The following is a 25,844-nucleotide window of genomic DNA, read 5'->3' as shown; positions in this document are numbered from 1 at the left end:
GAATAGGTGATGTAGTAAAAGTACGACTATGTGCAAATGTCGATTAGAATAGGTAATGTAGTAAAAGTACGACTATGGGCAAATGTCGATTAGAATAGGTAATGTAGTAAAAGTACGACTATGGGCAAATGTCGATTAGAATATGTATTGTAGTAAAAGTACGACTATGGGCAAATGTCGATTAGAATAGGTATTGTAGTAAAAGTACGACTATGGGCAAATGTCGATTAGAATTTTATGTATTTTCATAGCAATAAAAACATGGAGTGTCCCTATAGTCCCTATAGCAAATAGGTGCATACAGAAAGTATCACCGAAAATGTTTATAGTAATTTATCCCAGAAACCAACTTTAACTTGTAGTTTTTACCGAGCTTCCATAGTAATAGAAAATATATTGAAAAATAAAAGGAGGCACAAGATCTCTAATATTGACGTACGGACGAACGCAGAAACGCTCCACTAGATATCACAGACAGACGGGCGGACGCGGAAATGTCACTCTGATCTTACGGGCGGACGGACGTGGAAATGTCACTTTCGATTTGACGCACAGACGAACGCAGAAAGGCAACTCTAGATCTGACGTACGGACCTGGAAACGTCACTCTAGATCTGACGCACGGACGAACGCAAAAACGCCACTAAATATCTAACGGACGCGGAAATGTCACTCTTGTCTTACGGACGTACGCGGAAACGTCACTTTCGATCTGACGGACGTACGCGGAAATACCACTCTAGATCTGACGGAAGGACGCGGAAACGCAACTCTAAATCTGACACGAAAAGGCGGTCGGACGGGCCGAGCACAAATCAATATCTCCTGCAAAACGCATTTTGCAGAAGATACAGATCTGTAGACGAATGAAAATATGTCAAGTATTCGATGTAATATATAAGCCATCGAGACTATTATGTCAACATAAAGTCTCCATTGCGTTATATATTACATCATGTGTTTTACATAAGCTACCGAGTGCTCTACATATTATCTATAATAACACAATAGTTAATATATGGAGCATTGGAGAACTTATGTCAAACACAAACCTGTCAAATATTAAAGATAATATGTCGAGTATTTGTAATAATACGTAAAGGACTAAAGAAGCAATGTTGAGCACGAACGGACTAAAGTTAGAGTTAGATGTGTAGCTCCGACATAAGATATGTTGATTGTTGATAACAATATGTCGAGAATTCAAGAACCTATCAAGTACTTGAAATGATAATATCAAGCATATGAGAAGCTATGCCCTCTGATCGAGATGATATGTAGATCACCCGCGAAGTGCATGGCAAGTGCACATTAGAAGCCGTGTTGAGCGCCCAAGAGCCATGTCAAACGCTCGATATGTCATTCATGTCCAGCGTTCGAGATGTTTTGTAGGGCGCACGAGAGGTTCTGTAGGGCGCTCGAGATTACGGGTACTTCGAGATCCCAAAGCGACGCAGGTAAAGTACAATTTAACGTCAATTATTTCCATCTTCAGTTGATTATGACATCACCAAACACACGTTAAATGATGACGTCATAATCATAGAATGGTGGGATTAATAGACTAAAGTGTACTTAACTCACGTTGTTTTTGGATCTCAAAACCCCCGTATTATTTTTAGAACGCTCGGAAAGTTTTGTAGAACCCTTGAGATAATCAATAGAGAAAACATTAGTTTGCATGTCATTGATCGAGGTACCACAGTAATAGTAAAAACTTTTGAACCAAAACAATTATCTGATAACTAAATACCGTATAGCCGGTTATTTTCAGGGGGATGATATTTATAAGATTTCGCGGTACACTTTTATGATCGTGAAAATTTTATCCGCGAAATATTATCATTAAATTTCCCCACTAATTTTTTTTTTTTTTTTTTTTTTACATATTTTTTTATGTATTTGTTTTAATATCTTGATATGCTTAAATAACCAGCTATACGGTCAATAAAATACATCCCAAAATTATTAAAAAAGTTTTAACCATAAATACATTTCTGATAAGACTGTAGTGTTACTTTCATTTTATCTCCTTTTTTTCTTTATTTCATCAATTAAGTCCTCTATTTTCTCATAATTTTCCACAAACGATTTTTAACAAATTTAATATATTTTGTTCTAGAATGTATGAGGCGAAGCTCTTGATAAAAAGCCATCATTTATGCATTAAATGACAGCTAGAGCTGCAATAGACCATTACAATACCACCAATTATATAAATGATATATTCGCTCAAAAAATAACAAATTTGAGAGCTAATTAATCATGCATACCGTACATATTTATTTGCCCTGGAAATAGTATATAATTGATTGCCACTAAAACATGTTTAGGTATTTGCCAAAAATTGGTTTAAAACATTTAAGTTTCACTGTAAGATTTGTAGCTTCAGGCAACTCAGTATCTTGGATTAATTAAAATAAAGATTAAAAATCCACTTCAACTATTAAAAGCTAAACTATGTTACCAAACGCCAGGGTTGTTTTTCTTCTTCAATTTTGAAGAAGTTTGCTATGTTCAAGAACCCTTTTGATATTCATTTAAGGTTCGAATAAAACGTAAATTCTATGAATGTTTACGATTCCATACATTTAAGGAATCACTTAAAAGCCGATTTTTTTTGCCCACGCAAATACCGTGCTGGGTTTTTTTCTCTTGTTTGCATCATCTTTTAACAAAATATCTTAACAGTATCACGATTATTAGTACTGCTCTACTAAATTTCGTTTCAATGGCAAATTGCATAATTTCAATTTTTTCACAAATTAGGATTTTCCCGCATAACATATATTTTTCAACACTACATGACCCCATTTGCCTATTCAATGTTATTTGAATGACAAGAAGGACAGTGCTGACTATTAAAACAAATACCAACTGCATTGCTTATGAGTTACTAGAACAAAGTTCACCCATTTAAAGTATCATTGATTCATTTTGATAAATAAACCTTTTATCAATTGTTAAATTCATGTTTCAATATCTTGCAATTCTCATCCAAAAACGTATTTAACCCGAATACATAATTTTACTCATCTTGCCTAATGCCTAATGTATTCTCTATAACAATACATTATTTACCCCATTTTAAAGTTACTTGTTGACGAAAATTATAGTTTTATATATGTGAATCTATTGAGATGAAACCTGACTTATTTATATCATTTTTATTTAATTATTTTTCGAATATTTCATACTTATTTTGCCAAATATATTCTGTAAACCTTACCCTCGCAATAACCACAACCAATTTATAGTACATGAGCAACCTAAAAGAGTTCAAAACTTCTATATTGATCCAATTAAAATTTCTAAATTGATCCTTTTGCAAATGAAATCCCTAAAATTGCTTTAAATCCATCTGCAATCATTTTTCTCAAGTTTATTTTATTTAGCAAAAGACATATTTTAGCAAAAAAATGAACCGGTAAGTGTTCCTTACGAATCGATTATTGAATTTGTTAATATATACATATCAAATTTATCCAAAAACCAAAGTAGGGAAAAAAATAAATAAGAATAAATATTCCAAAACGAATAACATCTTCATCTAAAATAGTTCAAGAACTCTTAAGTGACCAAACAAAAAACATTTGACTTTAAGTCCAAATCATAGCACACTCAAATGCCAGGACAAACGTAATTTAACATTTTAAAGGAAACAAATTGAATACAAATTTTCCAAAAATTGCTAGATTCACTTGTTCCTTTTGTGATGTTTGATTCAAATCTTGATGTTAGACGTGTAAGATTTTTCTTTCTTAATATCCACTAAAATTCTTCGATATTGAATATTGCTTTTCATGCCATATGCATTTTTCAGTAATTACCAGATAAATATCTAACTATAACAGTTAGCAAAATATTTGTTGATAAATTAACAGAAATCTATTCTATAACTTTTGAATATTGTAAAATTGCCAAACAATTTTCTTGATAGCAATTACACAAAGACGACAACTTCCTATTAGAAGAATAAATGGTATGCTTAAAACTATAAATAGCAATTAACTATCTTCTAAATCAAACGGCAAATTAAAAAATCAAAACACAAATTTGAATTAAATGTGACATGATGACAAAAATCTTCCATCACACTCTTAAGTTAAAAACTTAAAATCTGGAAGAGTTTTTCTTAAATGTTGGTGGCAGTTGGTATGAAATTACATATTTTAGATATCAAATCAATATGCTATCTTTCCTAAAAATTATCAGATTTCCTCAAACAAGGAAGTATCTTATTTCTAGAGAAATATAATTTGTTAAATTTGCGACAATATGAAAAAAATTGAAAAACATTGATAAGATGATGAAGTTTACATCAGTGGATATATGCTTGCCAATAGAGAAAATGGTAATTCCTTTAAAGAATAAAAGGACGATTATGTACAATTGAATCAATATGTTATAGTTATCTACGTGTAGTAAAGCTTTACTACTCTGTGAAATTTGTATAAAAAACAATTTTACGATCTCTGATAACAATTATAAGTTAAATTAAAAAATATCAGATTACAATAAATATAAGTTAAATTAAAAAAATATCAGATGATAAGAATAGATAAATTGCTTAATTTGATAGGTTAACAAGCTGTAAATTTGATGACATGTTACCAAACAGACATGAAAATACAATATTTTTTTTAATTACTATAAAAACTAATTGTTAGGTAAGGTTCTTTCTTCTGCTTCTGGTGTTATGCAGGGATACTCATTACCTAAAACATTCTATCGCTTCTTGAAAAATCCATTAAGGTTTCTTCGGATGCTCCTGTCCTTGTACCGTTCTTGGATGGTGTCAACGACGAGCTCTTCGGGAAAGAAACCGTAATGACGTGATTCCATTCTGCTGGAACGAGTATAGCCGAAAGCCATTCCCTTGGCGTTTGCTGGGTAAATCAGTTTCACTGTTTGGCCTGAAGACAAAAGTCACATGTATATGTGTATTTCATTATTCTTTTTGCATGCTCTCGATGAAAATCATATTCATGTATCATTTTTCGAAATACTCGACTATTGTATTTTATTTTAACTTAGAAATGAAAATTAGCATTCGGAAATGTTTGAATGGACAAGCTACCTTATAAAATGCAATTTGGTTTATTTATGCTTTGCTTTAGCAATTCATTTTTCTTTATTAGTGAAGTAATATTTTCATGTCTTTTCAGTGTAATCTTGATTACCTGCCACAAAGCTGATTTCATTGTCCCTTTTGGCTTCATAGGCAGCAACACTGTAGGTTTTGATTTTATCTTCAGCATAGGATTTTGCTTTCAGTGTTTCGACATCTACAATTGGAATAATAAAAAAAATTACAATATTATATAAATTTGACTTATCATTGGGTTTTTTTATTTTGCTTCCAGTTTTTCTTTTAACAATATGTAATGAAAGACACAGGAATATCAGTATGAAGCCGATACATCCAGTCTGTACATATAACATCACAAAAACTGCAAATAAATGTAATTTTAATCAATTTGTTGAAAAGACAGGAATGAAACTTTTTTATCACCCTGTATACACTAAAACGTTGCTTAGTAATTATGCTGACAGCCAAGACAAAAGATAGCCATAATTTGGTTACACTTATCCATCAAACTCAAAGACCATCAAACACCAAAGGAAGACAATTCTAGCACATGATTTTTTCTAACAGTTTAGCAAACAATTATGAAATGTTTGGCTTTATGTGCTATTTTAAACATGACTCTAGTATCCTTCCAAGAAAGATGTACAAAATAAATTAGGTGTATTGATTGTTTTTGTTTGCCTTGGTATAACCACTCTTTCTTCACTGAAATGCATGGTATTATAACTAATCTGACAATTCAGAATAAATACACGCGGTGTTTTGCAGAAAGATATATGGGTCATTCTGCAGAAATTGCTATATTCTTGTCCGCTGTGGTCCATGAAGAAAGGGACCAGCTAGAGAAATGTAGTTTGGTGTTAATAACAGCAGATCATAGTCTTCTTCAATGGTAAATCAAGACATATGTGATTTTTGTTGAAATTTTTCATTTTACAGCAATTTTAACACCTATAAATGACCAATTTCTAATGTCCGTAATGCTATATAACTTTTTAAAGCTATAAAAAAGTATTTATAAGACAATCTACAAATAGGTAACACATTTGAATAAGTGTAGTTTTGTTTTTTAATTATTAAGCTGAATCAAAGCCAACGTTTCAGGTAAATGATCTTTACAAGTTTGACCTGTGAACATGTTAAGCAGTTCTCTAACAAAAGAAAGCTGATAGGCATGTAGACAAAAGTTGCACGTAAATCAGGGAATATATCTGTATCTCTACAATGATTCATTTACCGCACTGCAACTAGTACATCACACATAGTTACAACAAACTTGGGTCAACTAATAATAAACTGTATAGACATAGGCAATCAGGATGTAAATATCACAAGACAAATGATCCCAGTGCTTGATAAAAGTATCTAAACAGATTACCCACCAAGACAACTTGATTCAGATCCGCTTGGTCCAACTCTCTGCTGTTCTTCCTCTGATTCGCTGGGTTTTGGAGCTGGTGCAGCTTTTTTTGTTTTCTTCACAGACTTACTAGGGCCTGGAGTAGCAGGTGGAGCTTTGTCCCCCTTGCTCTTTCTACCAGATGGGGGAGGACTGAAGGCGGTAACCTCATCTACAGCATCACATCCATATTCGACAGGAACAGTCTCAGTGTCTTCAATCTCTGGACTGGCTGGTTTCTTCGATTTCTTGGATGGCCTGAACAACTTAGCTTTGGTTTTTGCTACGAACTGATTCAGCCTGTTTGGTGAAGATCCAGACTTTTTGGGATCTACCCAGTTATTGATCATTGGTTCAAATGGGGCCTGCAACAAGGAAAAATCACAGAAATTATTTGAAAGCAAATACTCAAGAAACTTTTTTTTTGAAAATCTGAAAATGAAACTTCTGTAACAACATGAAGCCAGTGCCAGATATAATATGTTACTCAGCTGATGGAGGGTTGTTCTGTTACTCAGTTGGCAGACTATGAGTTACCCTGGTGAATACCAGACTTTAAATACTGGTCTGAATGTGTGTTTCTCAGTTGCTCCCCATTGGAGCTAAATAAGTGACTTGTCTGTTGCATGAAAATATATACTTTCTATACATATTATTTCAATGTTTATTGTTACGTGCCGGTGTTTCAAGGTCCTCTGGATCTCCCTCAGCATAATACGGCTGATCACAGCCAGTGTAGGGGATCCAATCTTTTGTTCCCTGTGTGGGTGAGGTTATTGTGTCTCTTGGAATCAAGTCCCTGCCTGACTGGACGTGTTCCAGTTCTTTCTCAGAGTCTGTGTCTTCACTTGTTGAACCACGGCTTTTAGGTTTTGCCTTGACATCACGTCTATCTGAAGACTTTGCTGGTGTTGGCTTTGGCCTAACTTGTCTGCGGTTGGCCTTGCATGGAACAATTGATGAAGGATGCACTTCTTCAGGAGCAGGACCGCACATTACAACCCTTACTTTAGGTCTAGCACCCATGCCATGATCCTGGCTTAGAACTTCAACAGGAGTGCTCTCTTCGGCAACTTGGAAATGATCCTGGTTGAGAATCTCAACAACGGTAGTCTCGTTGGATGCAGACCTTAAACAAAAAAGAACATTCAAACATGCAGAATAACAGTACCACTTTCAAACTTACAAGTGTCCGTTTTGTAAATAAAAGTAATTCTGGTTTTCCACTTAGGTTGTTTTGCAATTAGTTTACAAAATGTTTTAAAGTAATTAATGCAATTTTTTTTTTCTGTTTCAAATCAATCCTATGAAACAATACCCTTAAATTAATTCAATATAACAAGTAGTGTACAAATTTGATGTATGGTGCCAGAGTTATATTAAAAATCTATCTGATATTGACATACTGCCATTAAATCACTGACTCATCAATAAGAAAACGGAAAACATCAGCAACTGTACAATGAACATCTATATTAATATTATCACAATTTAATAATATATTTTTTTTATGATATAATGCTATACAAGCTAAGCACTTTCTCTGAAATTGATATATAGCTTCAATATCAATAACATTAATATGTTCAAGACATGCGTAGCAAAGACACATGCAATTACATTTATGTTATATCAAATCTAACAATCTTTAAAATCAAAATCAAATCTTGTATGTCGGGAAGAACCTCATGGGCAATAACTTTATATTAACTGTGCCATGTCAAATTATGTACAGAGATCTTTACATAAAGAAAGTAAAAAGTAAACATCAAAACTGTTTTGATGCATTAGTCTTTCATGAACACAAATAATATAAAACAGCATTAAATGTGCCATTTAATGTAAATATTGGAATAAATTATTAAAGAAGTTAATTTTGATTTTGAAAAAAAAATTAAAAAAATAAAATAATTTTAACATATTCAAAGAAAAGAAATAATGTCATAAGAGGTAGCTTACTGTGGCTGTTCTGCTTCCTGACCGTCTGGTTTGGTGGCCTGCTGATCAGCGGCATCAGCCTTCTCAATAGGAGAGGAAGGGGCATCATTGTAGGAGCTTTGGCTATCTACAGCTTCATTGCTGGATGCTGTGTGAAAAAATGTATCAATTATCCTTACATATAGATGTATACAGTAAAAAGGGGCCATGGTGATACTTTTCATATTCATTATTTATGTAAGAATATCAGCGAGATAAAGGGATCTTGCTTGAAGAAGAAAAGTAAACATAATTATCATCTTTGCATTTAGATATCAACGAGATAAATTGGTCTTAGTGTTACATGGAACACATTGTAAATCAAATTATATTTGCAGCAACTAAATTTCACATTTTCATGTCTAACAACCTTTTGCCAGCAAATTTTATTTTGCTATTTACAGTAAAGTCATATGGTTCCACTTTACCTGAGCTAGAAACATTTTTGTGTTGCTTAATTTTTGTAATTTCTAATCAAAATTGTTTACGAAAATGGTTAAATGAAGTTTAATCACACAGGAAAATACTTTGGTTTACAGTATTCAGTGCTGAGATCAGTATACCAAAGACACACACCTATTACTTGGTATCTTTATACAGATATAATTAAACATTTAGATATCAACAAAAGAAAGGGTCATTGATTGTGCTTGGAATTTCGCCAGTACTGGATTATGTAGAAAGGAAAACACAAAATCAAAATTTATACAAGACTAATTTGTGTTGCTGAACATGAAATATCTTTGATTTAGTATTAAGATCAGTATCAAAGCATAGTCTATTTTCTTTACCATTAGAAATCATCAAAACAAAAAGAGCCTTTCATTTGCTGTTTGGAAGCACTATTAGAAATGGGTTATAATTTCAACGAGATAACTTTGACACCAAAGCATCAATTTGATCATATAAGCTAGATACTAATGTTTAGAATAAATGAATTTGAATTTTCAATTAATATATTCTGTATATGCATATTACAGAGTTGTGTGTCCTTGCGGGTAGGTATAATTTGTGGCATTATGTGTTTGTGAGTGTAACATCATACAACGCGAAAACAATGTGAATTGCGCTCACAAAATAATGACGTTACAATTAGATACCTATCCGCAAGGCAGATAACTCTGTAATATGTAAAAATGGAATAATTCTCTCTCCATTAATATCTGTTCAAATTAATTAAGATACTTACGTGGCTCAGATGGCGGCTGTAAGTTATCTGGTATTTCTATATCTGGTATATCATTGGTGACAATGCCCAATCCATACAGAGTCCAGTTAATCTGAAAAACAGTACTGTTTCTTTCCAACAAATCTTATATGTACAATTTTCTATTTCACAATTACAAATTCTGATAAGGTATAATGATGTTTGTATATCAGAATTTATTAACATTATTATCAAGTTAAAACATTAACCACTCAGGAGCCTTTATAAGTTCATTACAATACCATGGATTTCAACAAAGTCATTAACATTACCGGGTAGACAAATCAATTAATAACCATTATATTTCTGCTATAGAATTTTGTAGCATATTAACCTATGTTTGGTTCATAGCTAGTAATAATTACTCTTTATTTCCCAGCTTCAATTTAATAGCAATTTAAATTAATGGCAATAACTCGACTTAAATATTTCATGGGATCAATACATTAAGAGTGTTTGTAATTAATGGCGTTTTTCCATGCTTTCTAATGGTGCATTAATGAGCGGTTTAACCTGTGGAAAAACTATATTACCATATTCGACCCAATAAGCAATCTTCCTTCTTTGGAGACCTCAATTTCAATTGCCGGGGCATAAATAACAACTAAACTATCAAAACTGTATAGGTTTGCACTTTGCTTTACAATGATTTTGTCTTAATATTAATTATATAAGCCTTTTCATTTTATCAATTTTTAAACACCCTGGGTGCTTATTGGGTTGAATACAGTATTTAATATTTGACCAATTAGAAGCTCTAAGATTGCATAGACCAACATTTGAAAGGTTATACACCGTAACGGCCATAATGGAAACATTGAGTCAATTCCTTAAAATGCAGGTAAATCCAACAATAAAGACTGAACACCTACCGTGAACAACTGAAATTTGTAGAGTTTTGTTTTCTCTTTCACCCACTTGTTAAACCTTATCATGTTCACATCTTTAAAGGATGCTGCCATGCCTCTCATATGTTTGATAACAGCTTCTCTTTTATCACTGAAAAATTAAAAAACACAGTCTCTCATTCAACCAAGAGTTTCTGATACATGTAGCAGTTACATGATCTATAATACTCCACATGTTACTATTCTCCAATCCTAGATTATTTCATAGCAAAACTAAAGGCATGTTTCATATTTTTTCAAACTGAACAATCAGGGCTGCAGAAACGTTTTTTAAGGTTCAATTAATTTCTTTTGATGTACATCAAAGGATTAAATTTCTATTTTCCTTCTTTGACAAAGTTGACAGAGCTTTTAGTTCATATTATGGCATAGTCCAGAGAATGAGAAATGGATGTAATGATAGTGATAGTAACCCCAGAAGTCTGAGGATGCAAACACACTAGCTAAATGCAATGAAATCAGAGAGACTATTTGATAAATGATTAACATATAGAAAAGGTACCCCTTGTTGCTCTATACTATTCTAAGCTTATTTGTGGAATTTCTTGGATTAAGTTGAAGATATGTATGATGAAGGTATATAAATGATGTATGATCTTATCTTTGTAAGCATTCTTCAAATAAATTGACAAGCAAATATGACTGAAAGCAAACCATATTTTATCTCATGGAAGAAATATCAAATAAAATCTGCAAAAAGTGACAATTAAAAGCTTTCAGACAAAGCAGAAAACCAAAAACAATTTGCAGAGATTATAGCCGTTAAGATGTCCCTACAGGACATTTCTGTAGAACCAAGAACCAATGAATTTGACCTGACCATATGTTTACCAACAATCTGAAGGAGAGCATCCCATATCAAATTACATCATCAAAAATTTTTTCAGCTTTCTTTTTTTTTTTTTTTTTTTAAATATTTACTTCATTGCCTCTGCTGCTTCAACAATATCAATGTAGCGATTGTATGCCTTGGCAATGACACTTAGGCGCTTCCTTTCCAGGGCCTCTGCCTGCTCGCGGATTGCACTAAAGGTCTGAAATATAAAAGAAATTATAAGTGCTCTTGTGATTTAAAGTCAAATAGAAAAACAATGCCTGTAAGATATTTCAGTTAGCATTATAATAAAATGGCTTTTTTTGGTAAATCCCCCCCCCTTTTTTTTTTAGAAATACAAGCACAGTAATTATATATCAATTAAAGTGAACAGTTGGGCAAGGATGGCTAAAGTCGGTAAAAATGGTGTGAATGTATCCAGTATAATTTCTTATGAAATAGAAAAATAAAATCTCTCGTCAAAATCTGTCTGCGTACAAAGAAATTTATTTAAACTATAGCAATCCTAATACGTCCCCCCGGCTGACTATGCCCGTGGTTACATTTCCACCCAGCCTCGCTTTCAATGCTTTCAACTTTCTTTATTTCAATGGTCAGAACTGGGAAACGTAAGCAGAACTTGACCGTCGTATTAATATGCGAGAACTTTTGGAAGGCCAATGAATGCATTAAGACTGGTTTTCTTTGCCCGGCTATTCACTTTGATAAAGAAGAATGTGATTTTTTCCACATAGGTCTATATCAGTTTATTTCATAAAAGATGTTTCTTGCCTTTGGTTAAATTCCATTCAATTTTTTATAATTTGTGGTGAATGAAAGTTTTACTAATTTATTTCTAATTATCCCCTATAACGCACCACCCCTACTGTCCCATGAGTCACATCCAATGATTTATACAAAGTCTTCTTTCTCTTGTTCCAAAAATGTTTTTGGCCAAAGTTGGTTTAATTCCAATCACAACTTTATGATTAGTAGCGATTTAAAGGAAATGTTGATGCCGTCACCAATGAATGGAAGATCGTCATTAATATGACAATTTATGCTGCCAAACCATGGCAACCCAAAATACAGCAATTGTTTTACAAACCTTCATGAAGCTTATTCGTGCATTGATTTCATTTTCGATCAATAAATGGTATTTCTTTATAGCCTTGTCGATACCAAATCTCAACCTCTCTTCCTGAGATTCAAGTTGGAGCCTCCTTTTCTTGGATTTTGTAGTCTCCATCCTCTCAAGTCCTTGAAGGGAGCCGCCATGTTTCCCTTGGAGGGTCTGGTTAAGGTCGAGCTCTTCAAGTTTATTCTCAAGGACCTTGTATAAATTTGTACAAATATCATCATTAGAAATGTGATTTTACAGAAAAAAACAACAATTGTCTGGCACACAAATACATAGATCAAGTCACTTTGATTTTTTTGTACTGTAAATATGTATCTTATTTTAATGACTATTTTACATGTTACTCAAATACAGTACATGTCCCTCCATACACAAGTCTATGACTATTGGACAATTATTGCATTATCTTGCAAGAAATGTAATATTTCTACATAGTTTTGGCTTAAAGATGCTTCCATTCTGACAGAGCATAATTAATTATTTTTTATTTTTATTTTATCTTGAATTAAAATCAGAAGCCCAGACTTTCCAATGGTGGTAATGGTGTAAAGTAAGTAACTTTTTAACCCAGTTTTGTTTTCTCTTTCACCCACTTGTTAAACCTTATCATGTTCACAGATCTTTAAAGGATGCTGCCATGCCTCTCATATGTTTGATAACAGCTTCTCTTTTATCACTGAAAAATAAAAAAAACACATGCAGTCTCTCATTCAACCAAGAGTTTTTGATACATGTAGCAGTTACATGATCTATAATATCCAACATGTTACATTTCTTCAATCATGCTAGATTATTAAGTCAAATAGGTCACATATAGCAAAACTAAAGGCATTTTTCATAAAATTTTTTCAAACTGAACAATCAGAATAAAGGCTGCAGAAAGTTTTGTTTGAAAAACATTAAGGTTCAATTACTAGCACTATTTCTTTTGATGTACATCAAAGGATTAAATTTCTGTTTTCCATCTTTGACAAAGTTGACAGAGCTTTTAGTTTCATATTATGGCATAGTCCAGAGAATGAGAAAAGTGGATGTAAAACAGAGAAAAGGTAGTGATAGTAACCCCAGAAGTCTGAGGATGCAAACACACTATAAATGCAAATGAAAATAGAAATCAGAGAGACTATTTGATAAATGATTAACATATAGAGAAAGGTGACCCCTTATAGTTGCTCATATAGAGGTTCAAAGCTTATTTGTGGAAAGGTTCTTGGATTAAGAGAATTGAAGATATGTATGATGAAGGTATATATAAATGAAAAGGTATGATATAGAGATCTTTGACAAGCATTCTTCAAATAAAAGTTGACAAGCAAATATGACTAAAGCAAACCATATTTTATAGATATAAGAAATATGAAATAAAATCTGCAAAAAGTGACATATTAAAAGCTTTCAGACAAAGCAGAAAACCAGAATAGAGATAAAGGGGTGACAGAGATTATAGCCGTTAAGACAGTCCCTAAAGGACATTTCTGTAGAACCAAGAACCAATTAAGGGTAAGAGGTAAGACAGTACATAGAGATAAGGGTGACAGTACAGAGAGATAAGGGTGACAGTACATAGAGATAAGGGTGACAGTACATAGAGATAAGGGAGATAAGACAGTACATAGAGATAAGGGTGACAGTACATAGAGATAAGGGTGACAGTACATAGAGATAAGGGTGACAGTACATAGGAAGATAGGCTGACAGTACATAGAGATAAGGCTGACAGTACATAGAGATAAGGCTGACAGTACATAGAGATAAGGGTGACAGTACATAGAGATAAGGGTGACAGTACATAGATAGATAAGGGTGACAGTACATAGAGATAAGGCTGACAGTACATAGAGATAAGGGTGACAGTACATAGAGATAAGGGTACATAGAGATAAGGGTGACAGTACATAGAGATAAGGCTGACAGTACATAGAGATAAGGCTGACAGTACATAGAGATAAGGGTGACAGTACATAGAGATAAGGGTGACAGTACATAGAGATAAGGGTGACAGTACATAGAGATAAGGGTGACAGTACATAGAGATAAGGGTGACAGTACATAGAGATAAGGGTGACAGTACATAGAGATAAGGGTGACAGTACATAGAGATAAGGGTGACAGTACATAGAGATAAGGGTGACAGTACATAGAGATAAAGGAATGACAGTACATAGAGATAAGGGTGACAGTACATAGAGATAAGGCTGACAGTACATAGAGATAAGGGTGACAGTACATAGAGATAAGGTGACAGTACATAGAGATAAGGGTGACAGTATATAGAGATAAGGGTGACAGTACATAGAGATAAGGGTGACAGTACATAGAGATAAGGGTGACAGTACATAGAGATAAGGCTGACAGTACATAGAGATAAGGGTGACAGTACATAGAGATAACGGGTGACAGTACATAGAGGTACAGTACATAGGGATAACAGTACATAGAGATAAGGGTGACAGTACATAGAGATAAGGGTGACAGTACATAGAGATAAGGGTGACAGTACATAGAGATAAGGGTGACAGTACATAGAGATAAGGGTGACAGTATATAGAGATAAGGGTGACAGTACATAGAGATAAGGGTGACAGTACATAGATAAGGGTGACAGTACATAGAGATAAGGGTGACAGTACATAGAGATAAGGGTGACAGTACAGAGATAAGGTGACAGTACATATAGAGATAAGGGTGACAGTACATAGAGATAAGGGTGACAGTACATAGAGATAAGGGTGACAGTACATAGAGATAAGGGTGACAGTACATAGAGATAAGGGTGACAGTACATAGAGATAAGGGTGACAGTACATAGAGATAAGGGTGACAGTACATAGAGATAAGGTGACAGTACATAGAGATAAGGGTGACAGTACAGAGATAAGGGTGACAGTACATAGAGATAAGGGTGACAGTACATAGAGATAAGGGTGACAGTACATAGAGATAAGGGTGACAGTACATAGAGATAAGGGTGACAGTACATAGAGATAAGGGTGACAGTACATAGAGATAAGGGTGACAGTACATAGAGATAAGGGTGACAGTACATAGAGATAAGGGTGACAGTACATAGAGATAAGGGTGACAGTACATAGAGATAAGGGTGACAGTACATAGATACACAGTACATAGATAAGGGTGACAGTACATAGAGATAAGGGTGACAGTACATAGAGATAAGGTGACAGTACATAGAGATAAGGGTGACAGTACATAGAGAAGGGTGACAGTACAAGAGATAAGGTGACAGTACATAGAGATAAGGGTGACAGTACATAGAGATAAGGGTGACAGTACATAGAGATAAGGGTGACAGTACATAGAGATAAGGGTACAGTACATAGAGTACAGTAATAAGATAGGTGACAGTACATAGAGATAAGGGTGACAGTACATAGAGATAAGGTGACAGTACATAGAGATAAGGGTGACAGTACAGAGATAAGGTGACAGTACATAGAGATAAGGTGACAGTACATAGAGATAAGGGTGACAGTACATAGAGATAAGGGTGACAGTACATAGAGATAAGGTGACAGTAATAGAGATAAGGGTGACAGTACATAGAGATAAGGGTGACAGTATATAGAGATAAGGGTGACAGTACATAGAGATAAGGGTGACAGTACATAGAGATAAGGGTGACAGTACATAGAGATAAGGGTGACAGTATATAGAGATAAGGGTGACAGTACATAGAGATAAGGGTGACAGTACATAGAGATAAGGGTGACAGTACATAGAGATAAGGGTGACAGTACATAGAGATAAGGGTGACAGTACATAGAGATAAGGGTGACAGTACATAGAGATAAGGGTGACAGTACATAGAGATAAGGTGACAGTACATAGAGATAAGGGTGACAGTACATAGAGATAAGGGTGACAGTACATAGAGATAAGGGTGACAGTACATAGAGATAAGGTGACAGTACATAGAGATAAGGGTGACAGTACATAGAGATAAGGTGACAGTACATAGAGATAAGGGTGACAGTACATAGAGATAAGGGTGACAGTACATAGAATAAGGGACAGTAATAGAGATAAGGGTGACAGTACATAGAGATAAGGGTGACAGTACATAGAAGATAAGGGTGACAGTACATAGAGATAAGGGTGACAGTACATAGAGATAAGGTGACAGTACATAGAGATAAGGGTACAGTACATAGAGATAAGGGTGACAGTACATAGAGATAAGGGTGACAGTACATAGAGATAAGGGTGACAGTACATAGAGATAAGGGTGACAGTACATAGAGATAAGGGTGACAGTACATAGAGATAAGGGTGACAGTACATAGAGATAAGGGTGACAGTACATAGAGATAAGGGTGACAGTACATAAGATAAGGGTGACAGTACATAGAGATAAGGGTGACAGTACATAGATAAGGGTGACAGGTAGAGATAAGGGTACAGTACAGAGAATAAGGTGACAGTACATAGAGATAAGGTGACAGTACATAGAGATAAGGGTGACAGTACATAGAGATAAGGGTGACAGTACATAGAGATAAGGGTGACAGTACATGAGATAAGGGTGACAGTACATAGAGATAAGGGTGACAGTACATAGAGATAAGGGTGACAGTACATAGAGATAAGGGTGACAGTACATAGAGATAAGGGTGACAGTACATAGAGATAAGGGTGACAGTACATAGAGATAAGGGTGACAGTACATAGAGATAAGGGTGACAGTACATAGAGATAAGGGTGACAGTACATAGAGATAAGGGTGACAGTACATAGAGATAAGGGTGACAGTACATAGAGATAAGGGTGACAGTACATAGAGATAAGGGTGACAGTACATAGAGATAAGGGTGACAGTACATAGAGATAAGGGTGACAGTACATAGAGATAAGGGTGACAGTACATAGAGATAAGGGTGACAGTACATAGAGATAAGGGTGACAGTACATAGAGATAAGGCTGACAGTACATAGAGATAAGGGTGACAGTACATAGAGATAAGGGTGACAGTACATAGAGATAAGGGTGACAGTACATAGAGATAAGGGTGACAGTACATAGAGATAAGGGTGACAGTACATAGAGATAAGGTGACAGTACATAGAGATAAGGGTGACAGTACATAGAGATAAGGGTGACAGTACATAGAGATAAGGGTGACAGTACATAGAGATAAGGGTGACAGTACATAGAGATAAGGGTGACATTACATAGAGATAAGGGTGACAGTACATAGAGATAAGGGTGACAGTACATAGAGATAAGGGTGACAGTACATAGAGATAAGGGTGACAGTACATAGAGATAAGGGTGACAGTACATAGAGATAAGGGTGACAGTACATAGAGATAAGGGTGACAGTACATAGAGATAAGGGTGACAGTACATAGAGATAAGGTGACAGTACATAGAGATAAGGGTGACAGTACATAGAGATAAGGCTGACAGTACATAGAGATAAGGGTGACAGTACATAGAGATAAGGGTGACAGTACATAGAGAGATAAGGGTGACATTACATAGAGATAAGGTGACAGTACATAGAGATAAGGGTGACAGTACATAGAGATAAGGGTGACAGATAAGGTGACAGTACATAGAGATAAGGGTGACAGTACATAGAGATAAGGGTGAATAAGAGATAAGGTGACAGTACATAGAGATAAGGGTGACAGTACATAGAGATAAGGGTGACAGTACATAGAGATAAGGGTGACAGTACATAGAGATAAGGGTGACAGTACATAGAGATAAGGGTGACAGTACATAGAGATAAGGGTGACAGTACATAGAGATAAGGGTGACAGTACATAGAGATAAGGGTGACAGTACATAGAGATAAGGGTGACAGTACATAGAGATAAGGGTGACAGTACATAGAGATAAGGGTGACAGTACATATAGATAAGGCTGACAGTACATAGAGATAAGGGTGACAGTACATAGAGATAAGGGTGACAGTACATAGAGATAAGGGTGACAGTACATAGAGATAAGGGTGACAGTACATAGAGATAAGGGTGACAGTACATAGAGATAAGGGTGACAGTATATAGAGATAAGGGTGACAGTACATAGAGATAAGGGTGACAGTACATAGAGATAAGGGTGACAGTACATAGAGATAAGGGTGACAGTACATAGAGATGGATAAGGGTGACAGTACATAGAGATAAGGGTGACAGTACATAGAGATAAGGGTGACAGTACATAGAGATAAGGGTGACAGTACATAGAGATAAGGGTGACAGTACATAGAGATAAGGGTGACAGTACATAGAGATAAGGGTGACAGTACATAGAGATAAGGGTGACAGTACATAGAGATAAGGGTGACAGTACATAGAGATAAGGGTGACAGTACATAGAGATAAGGGTGACAGTACATAGAGATAAGGGTGACAGTACATAGAGATAAGGGTGACAGTACATAGAGATAAGGGTGACAGTACATAGAGATAAGGGTGACAGTACATAGAGATAAGGGTGACAGTACATAGAGATAAGGGTGACAGTACATAGAGATAAGGGTGACAGTACATAGAGATAAGGGTGACAGTACATAGAGAAAGGGTGACAGTACATAGAGATAAGGGTGACAGTACATAGAGATAAGGGTGACAGTACATAGAGATAAGGGTGACAGTACATAGAGATAAGGGTGACAGTACATAGAGATAAGGGTGACAGTACATAGAGATAAGGGTGACAGTACATAGAGATAAGGGTGACAGTACATAGAGATAAGGGTGACAGTACATAGAGATAAGGCTGACAGTACATAGAGATAAGGGTGACAGTACATAGAGATAAGGGTGACAGTACATAGAGATAAGGGTGACAGTACATAGAGATAAGGGTGACAGTACATAGAGATAAGGGTGACAGTACATAGAGATAAGGGTGACAGTATATAGAGATAAGGGTGACAGTACATAGAGATAAGGGTGACAGTACATAGAGATAAGGGTGACAGTACATAGAGATAAGGGTGACAGTACATAGAGATAAGGGTGACAGTATATAGAGATAAGGGTGACAGTACATAGAGATAAGGGTGACAGTATATAGAGATAAGGGTGACAGTACATAGAGATAAGGGTGACAGTACATAGAGATAAGGGTGACAGTACATAGAGATAAGGGTGACAGTACATAGAGATAAGGGTGACAGTACATAGAGATAAGGGTGACAGTACATAGAGATAAGGGTGACAGTACATAGATAAGGGTGACAGTACATAGAGATAAGGGTGACAGTACATAGAGATAAGGGTGACAGTACATAGAGATAAGGGTGACAGTATAGAGATAAGGGTGACAGTACATAGAGATAAGGGTGACAGTACATAGAGATAAGGGTGACAGTACATAGAGATAAGGGTGAAAAAGACAGTACATAGAGATAAGGTGACAGTACATAGATAAGGGTGACAGTACATAGAGATAAGGTGACAGTACAGATAAGGTGACAGTACATAGAGATAAGGGTGACAGTACATAGAGATAAGGGTGACAGTACATAGAGATAAGGGTGACAGTACATAGAGATAAGGGTGACAGTACATAGAGATAAGGGTGACAGTACATAGAGATAAGGGTGACAGTATATAGAGATAAGGGTGACAGTACATAGAGATAAGGGTGACAGTACATAGAGATAAGGTGACAGTACATAGAGATAAGGGTAATAGAGATAAGGTGACAGTACATAGAGATAAGGGTGACAGTACATAGAGATAAGGGTGACAGTACATAGAGATAAGGGTGACAGTACATAGAGATAAGGGTGACAGTACATAGAGATAAGGGTGACAGTATATAGAGATAAGGGTGACAGTACATAGAGATAAGGGTGACAGTATATAGAGATAAGGGTGACAGTACATAGAGATAAGGGTGACAGTACATAGAGATAAGGGTGACAGTACATAGAGATAAGGGTGACAGTACATAGAGATAAGGGTGACAGTACATAGAGATAAGGGTGACAGTACATAGAGATAAGGGTGACAGTACATAGAGATAAGGGTGACAGTACATAGAGATAAGGGTGACAGTACATAGAGATAAGGGTGACAGTATATAGAGATAAGGGTGACAGTACATAGAGATAAGGGTGACAGTACATAGAGATAAGGGTGACAGTACATAGAGATAAGGCTGACAGTACATAGAGATAAGGCTGACAGTACATAGAGATAAGGGTGACAGTACATAGAGATAAGGGTGACAGTACATAGAGATAAGGGTGACATTACATAGAGATAAGAATGACAGTACATAGAGATAAGGTGACAGTACATAGAGATAAGGTACAGTATATAGAGATAAGGATGACAGTACATAGAGATAAGGGTGACAGTACATAGAGATAAGGGTGACATTATATAGATAAGGGTGACAGTACAGAGATAAGGGTGGCAGTATAGAGACAAGGGTAACAGTACATAGAGATAAGGGTGACAGTACATAGAGATAAGCGTTAATGCTATAGACATGATGCTAATTAAGATAATGCAGAAGGAAAGGAAATGTAAAGTGTTAGCGATAGAAGTTTACTTAACAAAAGTAGTTGGAATTTATGAAAAAAAATCCCCAAGTGTTAACATAGTAGTAATTCATGCTATTGATATGAAGTAAGCGCTAAATGTATGTCTGTTTTTCTCCCTGTCTCTCTATTTTCTTACCAGTGAACTCAAATTTATGACAAGTGTCTCTATCTTACATAATTTAGTTCAGGTGTTTTTCCTGTTTCTGACTTTACATACTGCTACAGATTCTGTCAAGTATATTGGAAACACATATTTGTGAAGGAACCGAGATCAAATACACTATGCCCCATTTAAGTATATGTACAGCTGAGCATTATTTAATGATGCACGCACAAACAGTTGTATAACTACCAACCAGTGCGTAAGTGTGCAAGTTGACAAAGACTGATCTCAAAATGCATATTCATTATACATGTACAATGTTTTATGTAATATAACCATTATTAGATCATTTCTCCTTCAGAATTCATTTAATGGATTTGTTCTTTTACATTGCTTGCTCCCAAACAGACAGTATCATTTAGCCCTGGCAAATGACAATAAAGCATGCAGTGAATGGTGCAGTATAATAACAGCTTTGTTAAACTAAATAAAGGCAAGCCTTTAATGGTTAATTCAAACACCAATAGCTGTTACCTTTCTTTCTTTAAGTGAAAATCTGTACAAATTAATGAAAATTACATCAACACTCATATAAATGTCATAACAGATATAGGTAGATGGAACCTAAAAGTACAAGAGAAAATACAATTCTGTGTGCAAATGAATATATCTCCCATTATGATTTGAATGCAAGGGTTTCCAAAAAAAACCTAGACCTCTTTTTTAAATTTTTTGGCTTTAAATTTGAAAGACGCATGGGAATACTTGAACTAGGTCTATATAATACAATAACATGTATGTCAATTACATGATAAACACACATTTATGCATAAAATTAATTATGACCAAACCTTAGCTTTTTGATCCTCACACTTTCCAATAATCAATAATGAATTTTAAACAAAACTTGTCAATGTTTACCTTTCTAGCAGGAGCAAGCAGGTCTCTGATTGCTTCATACTTCTTAAGAGTTTTTTTGCTCAAATGATAGAGGTTTCGTCCTTCATTACCATACTTGTCATTCCAACTGCAAAAGGAAAGTTACCAAAATTAAATTCAAAAAATGAGATACACAGAGATTGATATGCTTCAACTGATTTCTTCTACACAAGACAACCTTATTTTATATTTAGACTCGAGCTCAAGGTTTAAAACCAAGTATCAATTTAGGTTTTGGGGTTACCGTATTCGACCCAATAAGCGCCCATGTCCCTAAAAGCGCCCCTCCCCTTTTTGAGGCCTCAATTTTAATTTCCCAGGCATAAATAAAGACCAAAACTACATAAAAACTGTATAGATTTGCAATAATTTTGAATTAATAGCACCTTTTCATTTTTATCATTTTTCAAACGCCCTGGGCGCTTATTGGGTCGAATACGGTAATAACCTTATTCATGGGTTTAGAGATATTACGAACCACAACGATGTGGGTAAAGTACAGCTCTATGTGGTAAGACTAAAGGCTGCAATATAGTTTTAGAAAAAATATTTCAAGTGGTGGTTTATTGTTGCCCATCTTGGATTTCCAGCCAATCCAAAAATAACAATATGTTCTCTTAGTTAGAATCAGTCATGATCAACTATTGAAGCATTATTGAATATTCTAGGCAATTTGCATCTCAATCACACTGATGTAACTTTACCTGAGAATTAGATGACCTTAAGATGTGAAGTTTTTAATGGTTATAGCTACACAATGAATAAGTATAACATTTGATGGATATGATCAGTTTAGAAAGTGTCAAGCATCACTGCATACATGAATCATATACCCTTTCATAGGGCAAGGAAGTAATCCTAACTTTGTAGTCAAATTAAATTGTTGAATTTTCGAGGCCCATTTATCAAGACACACATAACAAACACTGTCATATGCTACAGAATTAACAATATAAATCCACGAAGACAATTAAAGGAAACAAATATTATAACAACAGGTTCAACACAATACACCCTTCTTCAACTTGCGGAGGTCAAATAATACAAAAATGCAAAACGAATCATATGACAGGGGTTTCATTATCTTTCAGGAGAGGCGGTACAATTGCAATTTAAGGGGGTACTTTTCTATACCATCTGTATGCTATATAATGTAATTTAGCCAAAATGAGGTGGTACCACAGCATAGTTCAACCAGCAAAAAGTACCGGGTACCGCCTGATATTGAAACCCCTGATATGATATACATGTCGGTAAATATACTTACTCCTGGATTATCTTTCCTGGGCTATCCTGAGCAGAAAATGCATTGGAAATATCTTTCCTGTGCTCAAAGGGAAACATGAGTTCTTCTCTCAGGGATGAGTTCATCATCTTGAGATGGGAAGAATGGGTTTCTGAAAAAGAGAATTCTATTTTTTTATCCATAGACTCTACTGACTTTGTCTTGTAACTGCAGTTTATAAACTTCATTCATTTAAATACACATTACAAAAGCCACATGTATGGATATTAATATTACAGAATCAGTTCAATATGATGAGTGACACGAATACTAATTATATATTTAAATAAACCAAATTACCATATTCGCAAGGATTAGTGCCCCTTCCTCTTATAAGTTCCCCTTAGGGGAGGGATGCTTATTACGGCAAATACAGTATATAATATGCCCCGGCCTGTCCATTTTAAGACAAATTTCAATATCTAGAAGGAATTTATCTTGACTATCTATGCAGTTAAGGTCATCTAGGCCATTATAATGGGTCAAAAATGATATACTGTAAATGTGGATATTTACATGAGGGGGACATTTCCGCTAAATTATGCAAAAGTCACTTCATTGCAAAAATAACGACATAGTAAAAATAGTTTTATGTATGCAAATCGCGAAATTAAGCACTCGTAAAAAACCTCACACATTTACAGTAATTACCAACAAGTCTCCAGAATATAAAAATAATTTGAATTATCTATCAAATAATTCTACGTACTTCCAGCCTCAAAAAGGGCCCTACTCTTCGTCTGATATTCTTCGAGTTTTTCAGATGCAGCATTCTCCTGGTCTGCTCTGAGTTCGAAAACTTTTGTGAAAAATTCAGTCTCTCTGAAAAACAAATTTTAATACAAAATGGTAAGCTTAGCTCACTTGATCATTTCAATTCCTGATATCAGCTCCCAATGTGCAAATATATATTTCATCTTATTTTAAATGACCGTTAACTTCACTGTATGAAGTCTTAGAAATTTGTAATTTGTGTAAGCTATTTTTTTTTTGGTACATTGACTTTTTGTTTTCTTGATTATACACCTACATTAAGAGATCCAATAAGGAAGTGAGCATTAAGATATCTTTGAAAAATACCTTATGGCTTGGCCAGTTATTCATAAAAGTACTGTATATATTTCCTTTGCAAAACAGAACAGATATTACAGAAGTTTAAGTCTTTTTTCTGACTACTGGTTTTCAAGAGAAATAAAAGCCTATCAAAATTCATATAGAGCTGACAAGAGAAATTTAATATTTAGATATCGTCAACTAAATTTAGCTTTCTATAATATAATAAAATACTTGTTAACAGAACAATGTTTTTTTTTAAATCAAGATGATAATTTTCTGAAATCGTTTTAACATACAATGTATGTTATTATAGATTATACCATTCATTTAAATTCTCCAATAATAATGAGACAAAACACATATTGATTGCATTGAAAGAAAAGTAGATAATTTAATTAAATAGTATGTGGAACAAGGTCCTTTTTAAAGGTCATATCAAATCAAATTATTGAATTTTTTTAATAACATAGCATGTAATGATAAATACTTAAAGAAAAATCACATAATCCGCCTGCTATCAAGTAACTTCTATCATGTAATGATTGCTTTTCAGTGACACGGGCATAGCATGACAGGAACTCCATGCTGTGACGTCATAGATAAACAATAACGTTACGTCATGGTTAAAGTCTGTGGTCACAAGATGTCTGCCACATCTCAAACTTCCAACACACTGTAAATTTAAAATACTTCAAAAGACAGTTTCTTGTATTAATTTGATAAATAAAATCGTGTGTTCACATCCCGAGATGTTGTCACAAACCTGTCTCGCCAAGACCAGCATTGGCAGCAAGAATAAATGTTGTTTTATAAAATTTCGCGTGAAAAGAGGAAAACATGATCCCATATAGTCGAGGCCCAGATACTTTGGATAGGCATTCTAGTAATCAAATGTAATGATGTATCGTACATGTAGGACCCCTATATTCTATTAACAAAAAAATATAATCCTGACCGCTCTGGATTCATCTGTTAGGCCTTAGGCTACTTTCATTTCTTCTGTAACACACGCGACCCGACATGATATTGATGATGACCGCCTAGGCTAAAACTTATTAAAAATGTTTTGTATTTTCCTGTTTCCGTAAAGTTCTTAATGTTAGAGAATACTTACTGCGACGTCACTTTAAAAAAGTTGTAAAATGATCTTGATAATGTGGAAATCTCCACATTCCTCGTGTTGGTGCGTATCAATGCCATCTTGACGGCGCGCGCCCAACAACTAAATCTGGTCACGTGATTGACACAATCAATACTCTCGAAGGTAGCCTATAAACCCAAAACTCTCGAATTGTGTAAATTAACAAGTAGAAAGATTATACAAAAGCTAAACAATAACAAACAAAATCAAATTCAATTAAATTTGATTTGTCAAATCAGTGACGTCAA

The 25,844-nt window shown here is 34.8% G+C and overlaps 1 protein-coding gene across 1 annotated transcript; it reads right to left on the bottom strand.

The window, feature by feature from the left end:
* Window positions 1–283: 283 nt before the first annotated feature.
* On the bottom strand, window positions 284–25,676 carry LOC138330522 (uncharacterized). The gene is made up of 13 exons (XM_069278091.1): window positions 25,570–25,676; window positions 24,109–24,221; window positions 23,382–23,511; window positions 22,097–22,202; window positions 12,506–12,730; window positions 11,505–11,617; window positions 10,548–10,674; window positions 9,658–9,748; window positions 8,451–8,577; window positions 7,166–7,620; window positions 6,475–7,017; window positions 5,184–5,288; window positions 284–4,916 (listed from the first exon to the last, which is right to left on the bottom strand). The coding sequence occupies exons 1-13, from the start codon at window positions 25,653–25,655 to the stop codon at window positions 4,729–4,731; spliced, it is 2,409 nt and encodes an 802-aa protein (XP_069134192.1). The 5' UTR covers window positions 25,656–25,676; the 3' UTR covers window positions 284–4,728.
* Window positions 25,677–25,844: the final 168 nt, after the last annotated feature.

This window comes from Argopecten irradians, chromosome 9 (genome assembly GCF_041381155.1).
Source record: "Argopecten irradians isolate NY chromosome 9, Ai_NY, whole genome shotgun sequence".
Taxonomy (NCBI): Eukaryota; Metazoa; Mollusca; class Bivalvia; order Pectinida; family Pectinidae; genus Argopecten; species Argopecten irradians.
This window is presented reverse-complemented; position numbering and strand designations above follow the sequence as displayed.

Excerpts from the sequence above, each read along its gene's own strand:
- LOC138330522 (XM_069278091.1), bottom strand. The coding sequence starts at position 25,655 with ATGGCATTGATACGCACCAACACGAGGAATGTGGAGATTTCCACATTA. Across the intron at positions 11,618-12,505 it reads CACGAATAAGCTTCATGAAG|ACCTTTAGTGCAATCCGCGA; the intron begins GTTTGTAAAACA and ends TTTATATTTCAG. Across the intron at positions 7,018-7,165 it reads GGACCTTGAAACACCGGCAC|TCTGCCAACTGAGTAACAGA; the intron begins GTAACAATAAAC and ends GGTAACTCATAG.